This window comes from Lissotriton helveticus, chromosome 7 (genome assembly GCF_964261635.1).
Source record: "Lissotriton helveticus chromosome 7, aLisHel1.1, whole genome shotgun sequence".
NCBI classification, from domain to species: Eukaryota; Metazoa; Chordata; class Amphibia; order Caudata; family Salamandridae; genus Lissotriton; species Lissotriton helveticus.
In genome coordinates this window covers 75,373,069-75,392,790 of record NC_136068.1, presented here as the reverse complement: position 1 = coordinate 75,392,790, position 19,722 = coordinate 75,373,069, and the positions used below count along the sequence as shown (strand labels likewise).

Below are 19,722 nucleotides of genomic sequence, written 5' to 3'. Positions count from 1 at the left end.
ACAATTCAATCCTTGTCTTGTGCCTACTCTCCCCTTCCTCCGTCAGACCCCACATACCTGCCTCAGCATGACTTTTTTCACTAATAGACCCAGAACATATATTGCCTATTTGCTTCTCAGCTTTGGGTAATTTCTTATCTGTTTGTGCCTTTTTTCTGTGTAGTAAATGGACTTATAAGTGGACGGCAGTAGTACAAAAGTGGGTTTACAAGAGACTCCATTGTCTTTTTACCCAAGACTGTGTGAGTTTACTAAAATGACATGTATAATAAACTTACTTATAGGGAATTTCAGCCAGCTCTCTTCATCCATTGGTCTGTTGTATCATTCATATATTTATTCTGCCCACTACAGCATGGGGCAGTGTTAGCCCATTACAGCAACTGGCTAATTTCACTGGGGCAGCATTCTGCCCTTCCACAAGAAGCACATCCTGCCATATAAATTTTTTTTTGCTTTAACCCCTTGGCCGCGGCGGTAATTCCGCCGCGGCGCTGGGGAGGAGGGGGGCCGCGCGGCGCCGCCATGCTTGTCGCGGAACCACTCCGTCACGAGCCACGGGCGCGCTGTGCTTGTGACAGAGTGGTTCCGTCACGGCCCCGCCCGCTCGTTAAAACTGCCGCACAGACACGGAATTGCTGCAGCGTGGGCGGGGCAACCGCGCAGTGACGGAACCACTCCGTCACCAGCACAGTGCGTCTGTGACTCGTGACTGAGTGGTTCCGTCACGATCCTGGAAGGGGTAAAGCCATTCTTCTTCTTTTTTTTTTTTTTTTTAGTTCGATGAGGGCCTACAGCTCCCTCAATATTAACAATATATTTTTGCAAAAACTATGACTAAACAAAACAAGCATTGACAAAGTCAAATGGCTGTCAGCCAACATCAGAGCTACTGAGTTTGCCAGTGCTTGCTTTTATGGGTTTGATGGCCAAGGTTTGCGCATGGCTGTCCCTGCTCGGACGGCTACATGGGCAAACCAGGATGGTACATCTTCTTTGTTTACTTGCCCCCAGGTCCAAAACTGCCAGTTGTGAGTTTGCTCGTTAGCCATTGTTTAATTTGTGAATAAATACATAAATAAAAAAGTAAGTGCAGGGGTCCAAAGTCTTTCTTAGGAGCCTGCCGCCTCTGCTGCCGAATGCCGTCCCTGCCGAACACCAAGGCTGCCTAATCTCGATTCCACCTCATGCTTCTTTCTCCCACCACCCTACACTGCCGGTGTCTTTATCTGCTTACTCAGTTTGTCACTGTTCTCATCTTTCTCTTCCTCTATATCCTTCCGTCTCTTTCTCCCGTTTTTGTATTTCTTTCCCCTGCTCTGAGCCAACGTTGGATGAAAATAAGTCTTGTCCCCCAAAAATCTACTGCATTGCACACTACCTGCAACCACCGGCACAAATTAAGTGGTGTCAGTAAGGATTATAGAATGTCTGTGCTTCTATTTGCAGAAACAGTTTGGGTGCCCCACCCGTCTTCTTAATGAGGTTCCCCTAAGTGCAGTGGGTCTCCTTTAATTAACATCTTAGAAAGCATAACAATGTAAGGAATTATTGTAAATAATAAAGCCACTGCCCCTTTGTGCAGAGATGGAATTGTATATGACTCACCCCCTGCCCAGCACCGTTTTCTGTGTCCTCATTGGCACCTCTAGAAATGATTTTAAATGGTGGCTGGCAAATAGTGGACCCCAGTTACAAATGGCTGGGTTCATCCACCAAGCGCATCCGTGAACAGCGCGTGTGCACGTGTTTAAGTATGTGAATATATCTATAAATATATGTTTGTGTTTTTTATGTATGCACACATACATAGAAAGTCATATTTAAACATTTTGAACACACTTGTAGGCTAATATATTTCCTAAAACAATTGACAGGTACTTATAAATGTAAACATTTTTTTTTGCCTCCCAGGTGGTACCATGGGCACCTCTCTGGCACAAAAGCAGAGGAACTTCTGGGGCAAAAGGGAGAGTCGTGGACCTTCCTGGTTCGAGAGAGCCTCAGCAAGCCGGGCGACTTTGTCATTTCGGTCCTGACGGATGAGATGAAGGACTCCAAGAAAAAAGTTACCCACATCAAGATCCTCTGTGAGGTAATAGGTCACAGATCAAAGATTGAGGGGTGGTATGCTTTGGATTAAAAAGAACACTTTTACAGGTATTTGTTCAGGGATATAATCAACTTTATAGTCGTTAATTGTTCCACCTTTCTGGTTGGTGCCATGCCAACCCGATACCATTAAAAACTATGGACCAGAGATGACACCCTGTTGTATATACGCGACCCTGACAACAACCTATCATCAGTACTCAGAGAGGTTGTCCGATTTGGGGCACTCTCAGGCCTGAGGGTCAACTGGACCAAGTCGCTGGCTTTTCCACTGACGCCAATCACGCAACCAACACCAATGGAATACCCTCTCCAGTGGACGACCGACTCGGTCCGCTATCTGGGGATTCAGTTGCACACGGACGCGGAAATTCTCTTCAGAGCCAACTATGGCACTGCTGTCAGCAAACTAGAAGATGATGTGCTTACCTGGAGCAAACTCCCTCTGTCCTTAATGGGACGCATATCAATAATGAAAATGGTCGTGCTCCCCAGATTTTTGTTTCTGTTCATGACTATACCAATGGTCCTTCCCAAATCATTTTTTGTACGGCTAAGCAGCAGATGACTAAGCTGGCTTGGGCGGGCGGACAACCACGGGTCCGGTGAACGACACTCACTTTGCCATACTCAATTGGGGGGCTTGGATCCCCGGACCTGGAGGCATACTACCGGGTAGCCCAGGCGTTCAATCTGCACACCTGGCTGCATGGGGACCGGAACATACCACATGTTCGCATGGAGACTCTCTTTGCAAGCCCTGACTCACTCCAACACACAATTTTCCGCCCCCCCGATCGCAGAACAGGCATACTGGACTCCATAACCGCCACTAATCATGCATGGCACAGCCTCTTACAGATGCAAAACGGAGTATTACTGTATTCGCCGGAGATGCGGGTGGACTGGGCCAGATGGTTGCCCCCGATTGAGGAAAAGGGAGTAGTCACTGCCCTACATAAATTGAACATAAAAACGGCAGGAGATCTATTCGTAGATGGAGTTACAAAGACATGGGAACAAGCACAAGCACTGGGAACCTGCGACACGCCCCCACTTCTGACACGATTCCAATTTCACAGGGTGCGCTCCGCGTGACCTGCTGGGCGGTGACATGGCGGAGCCAGCTGAGGTCCCTGAACTTACACATGTCATTAAAACTGCTTCTCCCCGGAAGCTGCTGTCCAACCTATACAAGCTGACACAGGCAAGCACACGACAATCGTACACTAAGGCTCGATTAGCCTGGCAGACAGACTTAGACACTGCACTGGACGATGACACGTGTCGATACTGCTGCACTAACACTAAGAAAGTATCGCTCAAGAGCCTGCACAGGCTGGTCCATTTTAAATTCCTAAATCGGGTGTACTACACCACTACACCCCAGCCCGACTATACAGGTATGGCTTAAGGGATGCCGAGAGCGATTAGACGACTAGTAGACATGGGCTTGCTTGTGGCCCGCCGAGTGCTGGCTTGTTGCTGGATGAGAGGCCCGCTGCCAACACCAAAACGCTGGGCGCATGACATGCTCTACTGCTGCACTCAATCAGAAATTTATAGCGAACTGCAGCCCCCCACTAGTAGACCTAAGAACTTCTAGGGTTTATATCAAAATTACTTGGCAGGCAAAGAGGGCTCAGATGTAGCCGCACGAGACTAGACTATGGGTTAGCCCGCAAGCAGGAGCGGCTGGGATAGGACCCCAAGAAGTGCCTTTGTATTGCTGTGGCGAACTTTGCAGAACGTCTCTCAATGAATGTACAATTTACAGATGTGGTGAAGTGCCGCCTGCCCTGGTACGGGTTGTTGGCTAAATGGCTGTGTATACCCCTTTTTAACTCCATGCGTGCGGCGCATTTTCCCGCTGTGCGCTGAAGTTTTTAAAAACCCACGGTTCATGACGAGCTCAGCTCGTCATGAGCGTACGAGAGGTGTACCTCATGACGAGCTGAGCTCGTCATGAGCGTCGAAGGCGTTAAGAAGATGCAATGTAACTTTATTTGTCAAAAGTCGGCAAGGTCAGATCGGGGGGAGGTGGGGGTCTTTGAGTGGGACTGTTGTTAGTTATTGCTGTACTTCATGAAAGCGCATTAAAGAAATAAAAAAAAAAAATAAAAAAAACTATGTGCCAGATTTATGACCATTTGATTTTGCGCCTCGCAATTTGCGACAAATTACGAGTCGCAAATTAAGAGGCACAAAGTCAAATGCACAACAGTGTGTTTAACACTGTTTGCGATTCCCAATGGGGTAGCAAATTGCGAGGCTCATTAATATTAATGAGCGTCTCGCAGTTTGCAAGCCCATTGGGAATGAGAGGCCCTCCCAGGGATGGTGGCCTGCTGGGCTTAGCAGACCACCATGCATGGGACTGCTTTTAAATAAAGCAGTATTTTCCTTTTTAAATGCAGCCCGTTTTCCTTAAAGGAAAACGGGATGCATTTTTTTTTTAAAAATGAAACGTTTTCGTTTAATTTTTTAAGAGCAGGCAATAGTCCCTGGGATCACTCCCTGCCCTTAAAAAATAATTTTGCATGCATTTGCAAAGGGGAAGGAGTCATTATTACATGGGTTTGAGACTCGCTATTTGGAAGGGAACACCCCTTCCAAATAGCGAGTCTGTAAACACTTTTTTGCGAGTCGCAATTTATGTGCGACTCGCAAAATTGTATTGGTTCATGGCCATGACAATTTTAGCATTCGCAAACGTGTCGCTAACCTGTTTGGTCGTACATCTGGCCCTAAATTCCATGAAATCAGTTTGGTGAATCCACCCAGTCCTGTTTCTAATCCGACCTTCTGTCTTTGGGAAATCCTCTGTGGGGGTAATCCATAAAGGTTCGGCGTCTCTTGGGTTGGGAATGGGCGATAGTCCATTAACAGCAGTAGTTGGAAGTGGACTAGAGGGTTGAGACCGAGGTTGTTCCTGTCTCGATTGTCCTTTCCCCAAGAGCCAGTCCGGTTACTGGAAAACTTGAGCATCTCTTGACTCCCACGCTTGACTGTGAGGTGATCCTGGCTGAGACAGAACAGGTGATCAGAGACACAAAGATTTCATTTAGAGGCTCAGTTGTACTAATATTTGCACAGCACTGCATGAAAACCTGTGCAAACATTAAAAAGATATTAAGTGCCATACACTCACCCAGCCAAAAATGCACAAGAATGTTGAGGAGCCTGAGTGAGCCCGCATTATTTTTCATGAGATTTGTACTTGTGGTACTTCCCTTAAACAACTTCTTTCTTGATGAAAACAGGCATAGGATAAGCCATGTAAAATGCATAATGTTGCAGATATTATATGTTATATGTGGGAATATCATGTCATATTTTGCTTTCCCATAGCTGAGGCCTGGTTGGTTTTAGCACTAGGATTTTATTCAAAGACAGGTTGTGCTAGTTTTGGCTTTATGTGGACTGCTATGGGTTTGTGCTCTGTTCTCTCCCAGTTACACCTCCAGGCATTTGTGATCAGAGAGTTAGAGCTCTGTGACACTGCACTTACCTCAAATTTAGACATACAATAGCTTTTGTGCATGAAAGTTGATCCACGATGCAGTTACCGCCACGTTGCATTGCAGGAGAGCCCCCCGTAAATCTGGGTCTTTAGGTCTTACATCAGTCACATTCAAAGGTGGACCCAAGAGGTTTGCCTTTACTGTCTACCTGCCCCATCGGATCCAGGCAGAAATCTTGCACCTGTCAGGCCGGATACTGGAATCTGCTCCCTTGGTGATCTTATCTTATTTCTTACCCTAGAATGGAAAATACACACTAGGAGGGAAAGAGAAGTTTGATTCTTTGGCCGACCTCATTGAACACTATAAGAAGACGCACATTGAGGAGTTGTCGGGATCTTTGGTTTACATAAAGCAGGTAAGACTTTTGCTGTTAATGATGCTAAGCCGAATCCGTCATGACCTGGGAACACACTTAGCTCTCACTCTCAGGGTGTTTAGCCCTTTCCATGTCTTGGGAACACACTTAGCTCTCACTCTCAGGGTGTTTAGCCCTTTCCATGTCTTGGGAACACACTTAGCTCTCACTCTCTGGGTGTTTAGCCCTTTCCATGTCTTGGGAACACACTTAGCTCTCACTCTCTGGGTGTTTAGCCCTTTCCATGTCTTGGGAACACACTTAGCTCTCACTCTCTGGGTGTTTAGCCCTTTCCATGTCTTGGGAACACACTTAGCTCTCACTCTCAGGGTGTTTAGCCCTTTCCATGTCTTGGGAACACACTTAGCTCTCACTCTCAGGGTGTTTAGCCCTTTCCATGTCTTGGGAATACACAGTTGGGGACCGTCCCAGCACAGTCAGCCCTTCCTATGTTTAGATGGAGGGCTTTAGACCCAGCAGATCCAGCCCTTTCCATGTCTTGGGAATACACTCCCAGCATGGTCAGTCCTTTCCTTGTCTTGAGAGCGCACTTAGCCCTCCACTCCCAGAGCAGTCATCCCTTTCTGTGCCTTAGGATTCCTCAGATGGACAAGATCCAGGAGACAAAGGTGGTCAGACCCCACACCTCCCATCCCTCAACATCTTGCTCATTTATCGATCTCTTGTTGCATAATGGAGTCTGAGAAGAAGTTGCGTGAGAGATACAAGGGCTGATAGAATTATTGTTTTTCTGACTCAGTCTTTGACTACCAGATTGAAAAAAAACTATGGAGCAGAGTTTGAGTTTGCCGGTAGATCGGGTTTCCTCTAGTACTAATGTGCTTTTCAATCCAAAGGTCCCTGCTCCTGCTTCTCTGAAGATTCCCCTCTCCTACCCATGAAAGTTGACCCAAATCTGGGAAAAATTAATGTGCAGTTAAAATAAAAAGCAAAATATCAATTTATAGCAGTTATGTTAAGTCATGAGCAGTTCAGGTTGAGCGGTGAAATCTCTCAGAAGAAAAGCAAATGTTTTCAGCATACTGATCCGAGAAAACCACAGTCACTGCAGGGAATGGAAAAATTTACTGCAAACCCACAAATTGAGGGTGGCAGCAGAACCTGGTTGAAGTCATGAATGCCCAAGTCAAGGGCGGTGGCATCGTGAGGATCAGCGTTCATGACAGCCTGTGCATTATGGTTTTTTTGCAATGTTTTTACCTGTTAAAACGCCAGGGTAAATTTGAATAGTAAAGGCATTCTGGTGTGCTGAATTGGTCACAACAGACCTCATTTTAATCTATTTCTTTCTATGCTATCAGATCTATGTGTATCCAGTAAGCTTCATGGTATACTAGTGGTAGGATAACTTTGGAAGTTAAGGCATTTGCTAGAGCGATCTCTGTGCACTCTGGCTACAGTTTTGAATTCTAAATAAATAGCTCAGAGGCTTAATGCTTCTGCTGCACAGAATATCATTCAAGCGCAGGTGACACATTTCTATTATATACAAAAGTTTGGTGATTCCATGATATTGTTGCAGGTATCATTCTGTTACCTGCAGGTCACAAGCTCCAGTCCTGGTAAAATAGCTAGTTTAATTTTACAACCATGTCAATAGAGCTTCAAGTAACCTGCAAGGCATACATTTTAAACTTTATAGGTCCTAAATAACTTGTTTGTTATTCTGCGGTGGGTTAAAATGAGACCGCAGCTCAAAAATGGAGGCATGCTTGTGGCTTAATACCGTATAGTTGGTCCACCTTCGCGTGGCGATGTTGTCACCGTGAATGACGCTGCTGACCGGATTTCAATGTGTCATTGAAACAGATAGCCTATTTATAAAACATGCCGCAAAATCACAACCATCAAGTGTGGGTTCTGACAACAAACACCCACTTTGAGAGGTACTTTCACTGTGTCCACATGGGTGAGGTGGAGTTTATCAATGGTTTACCCCTATAATGACACTTCTCATGACAATGGTAGCCAGTGTGAGGGGAAAATAGGACCGTTATGAAGGACTTCTTCAAATAGGGCAGGACTTCCTTGTGGATGGTAGTTCTGCTGCACATACCCACAATTTGGGGTGTTACTAAATTGTGTTCATTCTATGCCACTTGTGAATGTGTTTTCCTTTACACTCGCCTTCTTGAATAATGGTAGTGTGCTTTTAATAGTCCAAATCCTAGTCGGTGCATGGGTGTCCCTTACTGTACTCTACTGTAGATGTTTTCAGTATTCAACACTGCCAGCATCCAGACGCGCCCACTGTCTCTAATGCTGAGTACTCTTTGTTTGGTTTGTGTCTTCTATCATGCTCCTTGGGTCTTTCCAGCCGTATTTTGCAACCAGGATCCACGCTGCTGACATTGAGAACCGGATGAAGGTACTAGACAAGAAATCTGATGTGGCGGACACAGCCAAAGCTGGGTTCTGGGAAGAGTTTGATGTAAGTTGGAGTGTCTGTTTGCTCTCTCTTTCTGTCTCTAAATATCTCTCTCAGGCTCTATTTTTCTCTATCTCTGTCTCTCTCTTGCTTCATTCTCTGTTTATCCTCCATTTTCCTCTCCCTCTGACCCTTTTCACCCCATCTACCCTTCTACACTCTTCCCTATTCTCTCTCACTCCACCAAACTTTTGCTGTTGCTTAAACAACGACTCTGACATGGTTCTACAAGGTTTGCTTTCCCACCCAATGGTGACACAGGTGAACTTTGGTTCAATGCGCCAATGCTGAATGTGAAAGACAGATTATTGTAGCCTTGCAGAACCCCACCCGATACACTGTTGATGTGAAATCATTGCTTTAGGATTGTTTACAATCCCTAAACCGGGATCTGGGACACTGGTACCGTAAACAAACCTATTTCACTCTTTACAATATCACACACACACAAATAGCACTAAGAAGAATAGTCTTTTAACTAAAAGCATTTATTCCAACTGGGTGAGCCTGTTCCTCATCACATCTAAAATCACTGCACAGAATATCATAATAACAGCAAATAAACATGTTGCGAATAACGCACATAAAATGAACATTTCTAACATAGTTAAAATGCCATTTCAAAACTAACACTGTAAACCCTACTCCTACTCTCTACCTTAGGAGAGCATGGAAAATAGAACTTGTAATCTAGACTTTATTGGGGAGAAGCAACACATTTCATACCCTGTTGACCGCAAACACTGTGGTTATCAAAGAGGTGTAAAGGCTGTGTTGCTTGCAAAAGGAAAGCACATACCGCAGCAGCCTTCTTTGTCTTGGCCTCAGCTCGTTATCTTCATCAGCTGCGATATAGCATCTTCTTTGTGTGCTGGTAGTCAAGACCGTCTCCAGCAGTATCTGGTGTGATAATCTGGGCAAAGAACCTCTGCTGGTAAGTGTTCAAGTGGCAGTCCTTTTACACTATCTCTTATAAAGGATTTGAATTTCTGACATAAGTTCAGGAGTTTCTGATATAGGCTATTTGCTTCAAGGTGTACATTCCAGACCGATAACCTGAAGAACATATAAGGTATATGGACGATAATTCAGACTAAACTGTTTTGACTATATCCCTGTGCTTGCTCTGATTTGACTTTGACATTGTGATAACTAGACACTTGTCCCTGACTGATGTCGCAACAGGTGATACCTCTGTCATTGTATGAATGCCTTGACACTTTCACGGTCCTTGTAATGATAAGGCCAGGCAACATCTGCGTTAAGGGCAGACATGATAATGATTCTGCATGAATTGAGAAAGAAATGGTGACTCCTATTTCCTAAAATTGAGAAAATGTCCCCTTCCATTACCCAAGATGGAGCCAGCACCTACTTAAAATGGAGTCCGGCCTTAGAGACTTTATATCACTGCTCTTGCTCTCTTACTAAATCTCTTCATCAAACTCTCTCTCTCACTCTGTCTCTCGTCTGTCATTCCTACCTTTTCCCTCTCTTTGTCCATCTTCTCCCTTGTCCGAATCTAGTACTCCTTGATCTCATCTCTGTCTCTTTTTGTTTGGCCCTCTCATGTCAGTCTGAACTTTCCACTCTTCGCCCTATCATTTTTAACCTAAACGAAATCTGTTAAGAAGGTATCCTTCCTATAAGTTGCAGATACATCAGCATTTCTAATAGATGTGATTTGAGGTTCAGCACCTGCGTCATCCACACCATGACTGTCTAAAGCTTTGGTTTATGTTTACTCTTCTTTGGTTGCCCATGGTGTGTGTGTCTTTTGACCTTTCGTTCTTTGATGGTATTTTTGCTATTTCTTCCTCTTTCCATTTTTTTGCTTCCTGTCCTTCACTATATCCACTTCTTGTCCTCTGGTCTGCACTCTTATCATCCTGCTTCCTTCTTCTCTTCCCAATCACATCTTGCTCCTTAGTTAATTCACATTCTGTCTTATCTTGGTGGCTTCCAGGCCTTACAGAAGCAGGAGGCCAAGCAGCTGCGAGACCGCTCTGAAGGACAGCGGCCGGAGAACAAGAGCAAGAACCGGTACAAGAACATCCTACCGTGTGAGTATGGACGGCACCTATGAGACATGGAGGAGCTCTGAACCTATGCCCGTAGGAGATCTGAGTCTGTGTAAGACCTCTGAATGTACCTGTGCCTATCAGAGAGCTGATCTTTAGTTATGGATCAGCTAAAAGCATTTTTTAATGCCTTATAACTTTGGTCCCCTTTGTTTTGAGTCTCCAAGGAGTTCTACAAAGTACACTTAAGTTCTACAAAGTACACTTAAGTTCTACAAAGTACACTTTAACCCCAACGCCGGTTGTTTTTTTTAACATTTCCAACAGATTGATCAGTGAGGGATGAAGTTAAAGGGATGCAGGTATGACAAAAGTAGATGTTTTGCCTCATAACAATAAGAACAAGTTTTGCTCAAGAGTGCAACAAAACCTGCACAGAGTGGCAGAGACGAAGGGCTCGGTCCACCTGGGATCCTTCTGTGGTTTGATGTAAACCTGGGCAGTCATTTTTGGGCTACTTACAGAGTACATAAGTAAAATAGAGGGTTGGCGTCTTAACTTGAAACATAAACTTTCCCTTTATTGATCAAGTGCTTTTTGTGATTTTCAAATTGGCAATGTCGGTGCGAGAACTGAATCACCTGACTAGCTGAGAATACATGTGATTTTTCACTGTGGCCTCCATTACTTGTTTCTCGAATGGATAAGCTACATTTCAGAAACTATTTAGTTAACAAGCATTTGCAATGCATAAGGTCTCGCATTAGGAAAGTTTGAGCTATTGGTATTGTAAATGACACATTTTTTATATATGTGTTGGTTTTGAAAATAGCAAAAATAATAGCTTTGTCATTTACAATGCCAATAGTTATAACTCGTGACACCTATAGCATTTGTAATGCAATATGTGTTGTATTCACGTGACTTAGATGTATTGATATTACAAATAACAATGGCTTTGAATTTTTTTAATAATTAATACTTAAATAAAAGTTATTGTAATTTATAATGGCAATAGCTTAAACTTTTGTAAATAACTTTTGTGAAGAATATGTTCAGTGTATTTTATTGTGACGAAAATCCAAGAACAGAAGTGAAATACTAACCTCTTTTTGTGACATTTGTAATAAAGCTTGAAACATTGAGAGATCATATTTGACCCAGTTGTTGTTGAATGGTTGCACAGATTGATGCTGTGGTGGCGCTGAGTGATGTTGTGGTGGCGACTAGTGATGCTGTGGCATTCAATGATCCTGTGGTAGCGCATAGTGATGTTGTTGTGCCCCTTAGTGATGCTGTGGTGGTGCTGAGTGATGCTGTGGTATTCAATGATCCTGTGGTAGCGCATAGTGATGTTGTTGTGCCCCTTAGTGATGCTGTGGTGGTGCTGAGTGATGCTGTGGTGATGCGATAGATAGAGTGAGTGAGGGCGATAGATAGAGTGAGGGCGATAGATAGATAGAGGGAGGGCGATAGATAGGAGTGAGGGCGATAGATAGCTAGACAGATAGAGTGATGGCAATCAGTATCTAAATAAATAGATAGAATGAGGGCGATAGATAGATAGATAGATAGATAGATAGATAGATAGAGATAGAGTGAGGGCGATGGGTAGATAGAGTGAGGGCGATAGATAGATAGAGTGAGGGCGATAGATAGATAGCGTGAGGGCGATAGATAGCGTGAGGACGATAGATAGCGTGATTGCGATAGATAGAGTGAGGGCGATAGAGTGAGGGCGATAGATAGATAGAGTGAGGGTGTTAGATAGATAGAGTGAGGGTGTTAGATAGATAGAGTGAGGGTGTTAGATAGATAGAGTGAGGGTGTTAGATAGATAGAGATAGATAGATAGAGGGCGATAGATAGAGTGAGGGCGATAGATAGAGTGAGGGCGATAGATAGAGTGAGGGCGATAGATAGAGTGAGGGCGATAGATAGAGTGAGGCCGATAGATAGAGTGAGGCCGATAGATTGATAGATTGATAGATAGAGTTAGGGCGATAGATAGATAGAGTTAGGGCGATAGATAGATAGAGTTAGGGCGATAGATAGATAGAGTTAGGGCGATAGATAGATAGAGTTAGGGCGATAGATAGAGTTAGGGCGATAGATAGATAGAGTTAGGGCGATAGATAGATAGAGTTAGGGCGATAGATAGATAGAGTTAGGGCGATAGATAGATAGAGTTAGGGCGATAGATAGATAGAGTTAGGGTGATAGATAGAGTGAGGGCAATAGATAGATATAGAGTGAGGACAATAGATAGATATAGAGTGAGGGCAATAGATAGATAGAGTGAGGGTGATAGATAGAGTGAGGGCGATAGATAGAGTGAGGGCGATAGAGTGAGGGCGATAGATAGAGTGAGGGCGATAGATAGAGTGAGGGCGATAGATAGAGTGAGGGCGATAGATAGAGTGAGGGCGATAGATAGAGTGAGGCCGATAGATAGAGTGAGGGCGATAGACAGATAGTTGTGTGTGGTTGTGTGTGCGTGGTTGTGTGTGTGTGGTGTGTGTTATGCTTTGTTTTGCTATGTTTTGTTATGCTATGCTATGTTTTGTTGTGTTTGGTATGCTATGCTATGTTTTGTTATGCTATGTTTTGTTTTGTTTTGTTATGCTATGTTTTGTTGTGTTTTGTTATGTTATGCTATGTTTTGTTGTGTTTTGTTAAGCTATGCTATGCTTGGTTATGCTATGTTTGGTTAGGTTAGGTTAGGCTATGCTATGCTTGGTTAGGTTATGCTCTATGCTTGGTTAGGTTATGCTCTATGCTTGGTTAGGTTATGCTCTATGCTTGGTTAGGTTATGCTCTATGCTTGGTTAGGTTATGCTCTATGCTTGGTTAGGTTATGCTCTATGCTTGGTTAGGTTATGCGCTATGCTTGGTTAGGTTATGCGCTATGCTTGGTTAGGTTAGGTTATGCGCTATGCTTGGTTAGGTTAGGTTATGCGCTATGCTTGGTTAGGTTAGGTTATGCGCTATGCTTGGTTAGCTTAGGTATGCGCTATGTTATGCGCTATGTCATGCGCTATGCGCTATGTTATGCGCTATGCGCTATGCTATGCGCTATGTTGCGCTATGCTATGCGCTATGTTGCGCTATGCTATGCGCTATGTTGCGCTATGCTATGCGCTATGTTGCGCTATGCTATGCGCTATGTTATGCGCTATGTTATGCTCTATGCGCTATGCTCTATGCGCTATGTTATGCGCTATGTTATGCACTATGTTATGCGCTATGTTATGCGCTATGTTATGCGCTATGTTATGCGCTATGTTATGCGCTATGTTATGCGCTATGTTGTGCTATGTGATGCGCTATGTGCTATGTGATGCGCTATGCGCTATGTGATGCGCTATGCGCTATGTGATGCGCTATGCGCTATGTTATGCGCTATGTTATGCGCTATGTTATGCGCTATGTTATGCGCTATGTTATGCGCTATGCGCTATGTTATGCACTATACACTATGTTATCCGCTGTGTTGCGCTATGTTATGCGCTATGCGCTATGTTATGCGCTATGCGCTATGTTATGCGCTATGTTATGCGCTATGTTATGCGCTGTTATGCGCTATGTTATGCGCTATGCTATGCGCTATGCTATGCGCTGTGCTATGCGCTGTGCTATGCGCTATGTTATGCGCTATGCTATGCGCTATGCTATGCGCTATGTTATGCGCTATGTTATGCGCTATGTTATGCGCTATGTGCTATGTTATGCGCATTGTCATGCACTATGCGCTATGTCATGCGCTATGCTATGCGCTATGTTGCGCTATGCTATGCGCTATGTTGCGCTATGTTATGCGCTATGTTGCGCTATGTTATGCGCTATGTTGTGCTATGTTATGCGCTATGTTATGCGCTAAGTTATGCGCTAAGTTATGCGCTAAGTTATGCGCTAAGTTATGCGCTAAGTTATGCGCTAAGTTATGCGCTAAGTTATGCGCTATGTTATGAGCTATGTTATGCGCTATGTTATGCGCTATGCGCTATGTTATGCACTATACGCTATGTTATGCGCTATGTGTTGCGCTATGCGCTATGTTATGCGCTATGCTATGCGCTATGCTATGCGCTAGGCTATGCGCTATGTTATGCGCTATGTTATGCGCTATGTTATGCGCTATGTTATGCGCTATGTTATGCGCTATGTTATGCGCTATGCTATGCGCTATGTGTTGCGCTATGTGTTGCGCTATGTTATGCGCTATGCGCTATGTTACGCGCTATGTTATGCGCTATGCGCTATGTTATGCGCTATGTTATGCGCTGTTATGCGCTATGTTATGCGCTATGTTATGCGCTATGTTGCGCTAATTATATGCGCTATGTTATGCGCTATGTTATGCGCTATGTTATGCTGTGTTTTGCTATCCTACGCTTTGCTGTGTTTTGCTATCCTACGCTTTGCTGTGGTTTGCTATCCTACGCTTTGCTGTGTTTTGCTATCCTATGCTTTGCTGTGTTTTGCTATCCTATGCTTTGCTGTGTTTTGCTATCCTATGCTTTGCTGTGTTTTGCTATCCTATGCTTTGCTGTGTTATGCTTTGCTGTGTTTTGTTATGCTATGTTTTACTATGATATGCTATGGTTTGCTATGCTATTTTTTGTTTTGCTATCCTATGCTTTGTTTTGCTATGTTTTGTTATGTTCTGCTGTTTTGTTGTGTTATGCTATTCTATGTTTTCCTATGCTATGCTATTCTATGTTTTGCTATGCTATGTTATGTTTTAAGTTATGTTATGCTATGTTTTGCTATGATATCCTTTGTTTTGCTATGTTTTGTTATTTTCTGCTGTTTTGTTCTGCTGTTTTGTTGTGTTATGTTATGCTATGCTATGGTTCCTTTTGTTTTACTATGCTATGTTTTGCTATTCTTTGTTATGTTATGTTTTGTTTTGTTATGCTATTCTATGTTATGCTATGGTTTGTTTTGTTATGCTATTCTATGTTTTGCTTTGCTATGTTTTGTTATGTTCTGCTGTTTTGTTATGCTATGTTTTGTTATGCTATGATTTGTTATGCTATGATTTGTTATGCTATGATTTGTTATGCTATGTTTTGTTATGCTATGGTTTGTTGTGTTATGTTATGCTATGTTTTGTTGTTTTACTATGATATGCTATGTTTTGCTATGCTATGTTTTGTTTTGCTATCCTATGCTTTGATATGTTTTATGTTCTGCTGTTTTGTTCTGCTGTTTTGTTGTGTTATGTTATGCTATGTTTTGTTTTACTATGCTATGTTTTGTTTTGCTATTCTTTGTTATGTTATGCTATGGTTTGTTTTACTATGCTATGTTTTGTTTTGCTATTCTTTATGTTATGTTATGCTATGGTTTGTTTTGTTATGCTATTCTATGTTTTGTTTTGTTATGCTATGTTTTGTTATGCTATGTTTTGTTATGGTATGTTTTGTTATGCTATGTTTTGTTATGCTATGTTTTGTTATGCTATGTTTTGTTCTGCTATGTTTTGTTCTATGTTTTGTTGTGTTATGTTATGCTATGTTTTGTTGTTTTACTATGATATGCTTTGTTTTGCTATGCTTTGTTTTGTTATGCTATGCGTTGTTGTGTTTTGCTATGCTATGTTTTGTTGTGTTTTGCTATCCTATGCTTTGTTTTGTTACGCTGTGCTTTTGCTATCCTATGGTTTTGTTTGTTATGCTATGCTATGCTGTGTTTCGTTATGCTATGCTATGTTTTGTTATGCTATGTTGGTAAGGGTATGTGAGGGTGTGTGTGTGTGTGTGTGTGTGAGGGTGAGTGAGGGTGTGTGAGGGTGAGGGGGTGAGAGGGTGAGGGGGTGTGAGGGTGAGGGGGTGTGAGGGTGAGGGTGTGAGGGTGAGGGGGGGTGAGGGTGTGAGGGTGAGGGGGTGTGAGGGTGAGGGTGTGAGGGTGAGGGTGAGTGAGGGTGAGTGAGGGGGAGTGAGGGTGAGTGAGGGTGAGTGAGGGTGAGTGAGGGTGAGTGAGGGTGTGTGAGGGTGTGTGAGGGTATGTGAGGGGTGTGAGGGTGAGAGTGTGTGAGGGTGAGAGTGTGTGAGGGTGAGAGTGTGTGAGGGTGAGAGTGTGTGAGGGTGAGAGTGTGTGAGGGTGTGAGGGGTGTGAGGGTGTGAGGGTGAGGGGTGTGAGGGTGAGGGGGTGAGTGAGGGCGTGTGAAGGTGAGGGGGTGTGAGGGTGTGAGGGGGTGTGAGGGTGAGGGTGTGTGAGGGTGTGTGAGGGTCAGTGAGGGTCAGTGAGGGTGTGTGAGGGTGTGTGAGGGTGTGTGAGGGTATGTGAGGGTGTGTGAGAGTGAGGGGGTGTGAGGGTGAGGAGGTGTGTGAGGGGTCAGGGGGTGTGAGGGGGTGAGGGCGAGTGAGGGGGATGAGGGCGTGAGGGTTAGTGAGGGTGAGTGTCTCCAATGAATGTCGCTGCTTCGCCTTCTTTGAAAATGTTCAGTGCTGCAAATAGAGCATGCCGCCCTAATTATCACAGCATGAGGCCCCAAAGTGATAATTATCACAGCATGCAGAGAGCCACCCCACACTGCTGGAGCACTCAACTGCACATTAATTATAGTTGAGTGCTCCAGCAGCCTGGGGCGCCTGTTGACATGCTGTGATAAGTGGGTCTCATGCTGTGATAATTGTTGCAGTGCCTGAGGAAGTGGAGACTCCTGCTGGGATAATTGGTTTTGTGGCCTCAGGAAGTAGAGTTTCATGCTGGGATAATTGGTCTGGCGGCGCCTGACGTCCAACAAACGTGCACAAGCTGCTCAACCTTGAAGCGCGTTCACAGACCTGGGTCGGCTCGTGCCCAGGTCTGTATCGGGCTCGTTCACAGCTGTTACTCCCTTGACAGGGATGAAGGCGGCTATAAGTCTCGTTGGCGGCAGGGCTTCGCCCTGCAACGCCAGCGAGACCTAAAAAGATGTTATTGTGACTTAGATGGGCACAGAGACGACACCAAGGGCTTTGAGAACACACCCGAGAACGTTACAAACTGCCCTCAACAGGAAAACTGTAAGAGGCTTGAGAAACCATCAACTCTGAAATGCTGTTTCTCAAACAAAATGTATTTTTGTAACCTCTGTCAGCCCGTAAACTTTTCCTGCAATCCCAACTCATGGGGCGAACCAACGCTAGGACTGGGAGCGGAGTTGCCCAGATACGGACTTTGGTGCTTCCCGACTGGATCCTTCACCTTCAGACAATTGATTAAGCTTGGTAGCAAGTGATAAAGAATTAATAGGCAGTTTACATCAAACATGCCATAAGTAGGTTCAGCGGCAAAGCATCCAAATCATAAGTACAAAGACCTCAGTACAGTTCTAAGTGATATCCGGCAAAGATTAGCCTTCTAAAGCTGGGGGTAAGGGGTCTCCTGTACATAGAAATCTACATATCCTTTTATAGGACTTTAGAGAAAGTCATTCATGTGTTCTACACGAGTGCATGGTTTTCAGGATGTGCCCCAATAGGGAACAAGCAAGAAGAAACATTTTACTACAGAATGCCATCGTATTTTCTCTCATGGTAGTACTACATTGGGTCTGCACACGTTCTCATCGTTTGTTCAGGCAGTTCAATTGATACATTGCATAGCAGTAGCCTGGGACAGTTGGAATGTCCTTGGTTAGGTCCAGAGTGTGAAAAGTCTCTGGGAACACTCTTTGTTATTAGGGTGAGTCAACAAGCCTAGGTTAGAGTAAGCCCAATTTATGATGCGTTTAATATGCAGAAAAAACGTCTCTCATATCTCTAAAAGAGAAAAGGCAAATCTAAAAGATGAAAAGCAAATTATGCAGATTTGCCAAACTATATTCTAAGAAAACATGCAGCATTCCGATATAAAATGTGTATTAAATAATGTTATGGTTAAGCAACCTTATAACAAGTTAAAAACCCTCTGAAACTGGCAGGATATTGTCACTACCAAACCATAACACACCCAGAGCAAACTCTAACAGCAAATCTAGATGGATTTTGAGCGTTTGTGCTAATACAGTGCTTGAGAAATATTGGGCGAGGGACAGGGCCTTTGATTGTGCCCTTTGTCCAGTGTCCCGCTCCATTGTGCCCTGGGGACAGCCTTTCGATGTAGCCAACAACATCAAAAGCCTACTGCTTCCCTTCCACACTTCCAGGGCTGATAAGGTATGGCCCTTCACCAAACCTTTTTGTTCTCTTATTTAACATTGATTCCATGCATTAATTTTTAATGAAGTAAACCTTTTGTGACCCCCCCCACCCCCATAACTTCATCCACCAATCTGCCTGCAACCTCTAAGATTACACTTAGGTTGGCCTGCATTGTTCTCTGAAAGTGTCATGCCAAAGGTACTGGTAAGCACTGGTATCCACTGGTCCTGGGGAAAAAGTGGAGACAGAACTGCACAGAGTTCAGGGTTTGGAGAATGGCCCTCAAGCAGACAGAAAGTGGCCCACAAACTGACTTGTCAGACCAGCCCTTCATGCACTGCCATGTTGCCTTAAGGCTAGTCTGACCCTGCCATGAACCCTCACACAAGTAATCAGATTTGAGGACTTTGCATTAGAGCCAGTGGCGGACGGTAATTTTGGCAAGGGGGAAGCGGGAGGGCCACACATACATATACACTCACTCACACCCATGCTGTCACAAACACACGCATTGACAACACTCGCAACAAATTCATACATGTATGTATACACACACTCACCAAACATTCAATGTACCTACCCTGCAGCTCCTGGAGAGAACATCCTCTGAGGTCCCAGGAGGGTTGGGACTGCTGCCTTCTCTCATTGGCTCACTTTAGGTCAGCCAATGAGACGAGGCAGCAGTCCCTCACTCGTCACAAAGTGGGATGGGGTCAGTGAGACATGCTGACCTCACCCCACTATGTGACGAGGTATCACTGATTGACAATCAGCCCTGGGCACTTTATGGGTTAAGACTGGCAAGGCAATCAGTGACTCCCCCTCGTCACGAGGGATGGGCCTCAAAGCACTTTTGCCAAGCTGAGGAGGTCACGCCAACAGAGCTGTGAAATCCTCAACATGGCGAAGTTCAGCACAGGCAGCAGGAGCCTGCACAGTGAGCGCATGTCTTCCTCATGGCTGACTGAACAAGAAGAGTGTCTGTCAGACTGACCTTTGCTTAGTCTGACAGACACTGTTATTATCTACAAAATGGTGAGCAGGTGTGGCACATCTGCCTGTATAGATGGGCCGCAGCTGATTGGAGCATTAAGGAGGTCTCATACATATGTATTGGAGCTTG

The 19,722-nt window shown here is 44.3% G+C and overlaps 2 protein-coding genes across 8 annotated transcripts in view; both read left to right on the top strand.

Moving 5' to 3' along the window:
- LOC144768106 (tyrosine-protein phosphatase non-receptor type 6-like) overlaps positions 1-19,722 on the top strand; it is an 848,841-nt gene that overhangs the window by 706,599 nt on the left and 122,520 nt on the right. The gene's annotated exons all lie outside the window — the stretch shown is intronic.
- LOC144768104 (tyrosine-protein phosphatase non-receptor type 6-like) overlaps positions 1-19,722 on the top strand; it is a 269,710-nt gene that overhangs the window by 127,468 nt on the left and 122,520 nt on the right. For all 7 annotated transcript variants that reach the window (XM_078651506.1, XM_078651510.1, XM_078651509.1 and 4 more), the window contains 4 exons: positions 1,915-2,095; positions 5,878-5,994; positions 8,333-8,446; positions 10,410-10,506. In XM_078651506.1, the coding sequence (XP_078507632.1) occupies positions 1,915-2,095; positions 5,878-5,994; positions 8,333-8,446; positions 10,410-10,506 (509 nt within the window). The remainder of the gene's footprint in view (positions 1-1,914; positions 2,096-5,877; positions 5,995-8,332; positions 8,447-10,409; positions 10,507-19,722) is intronic.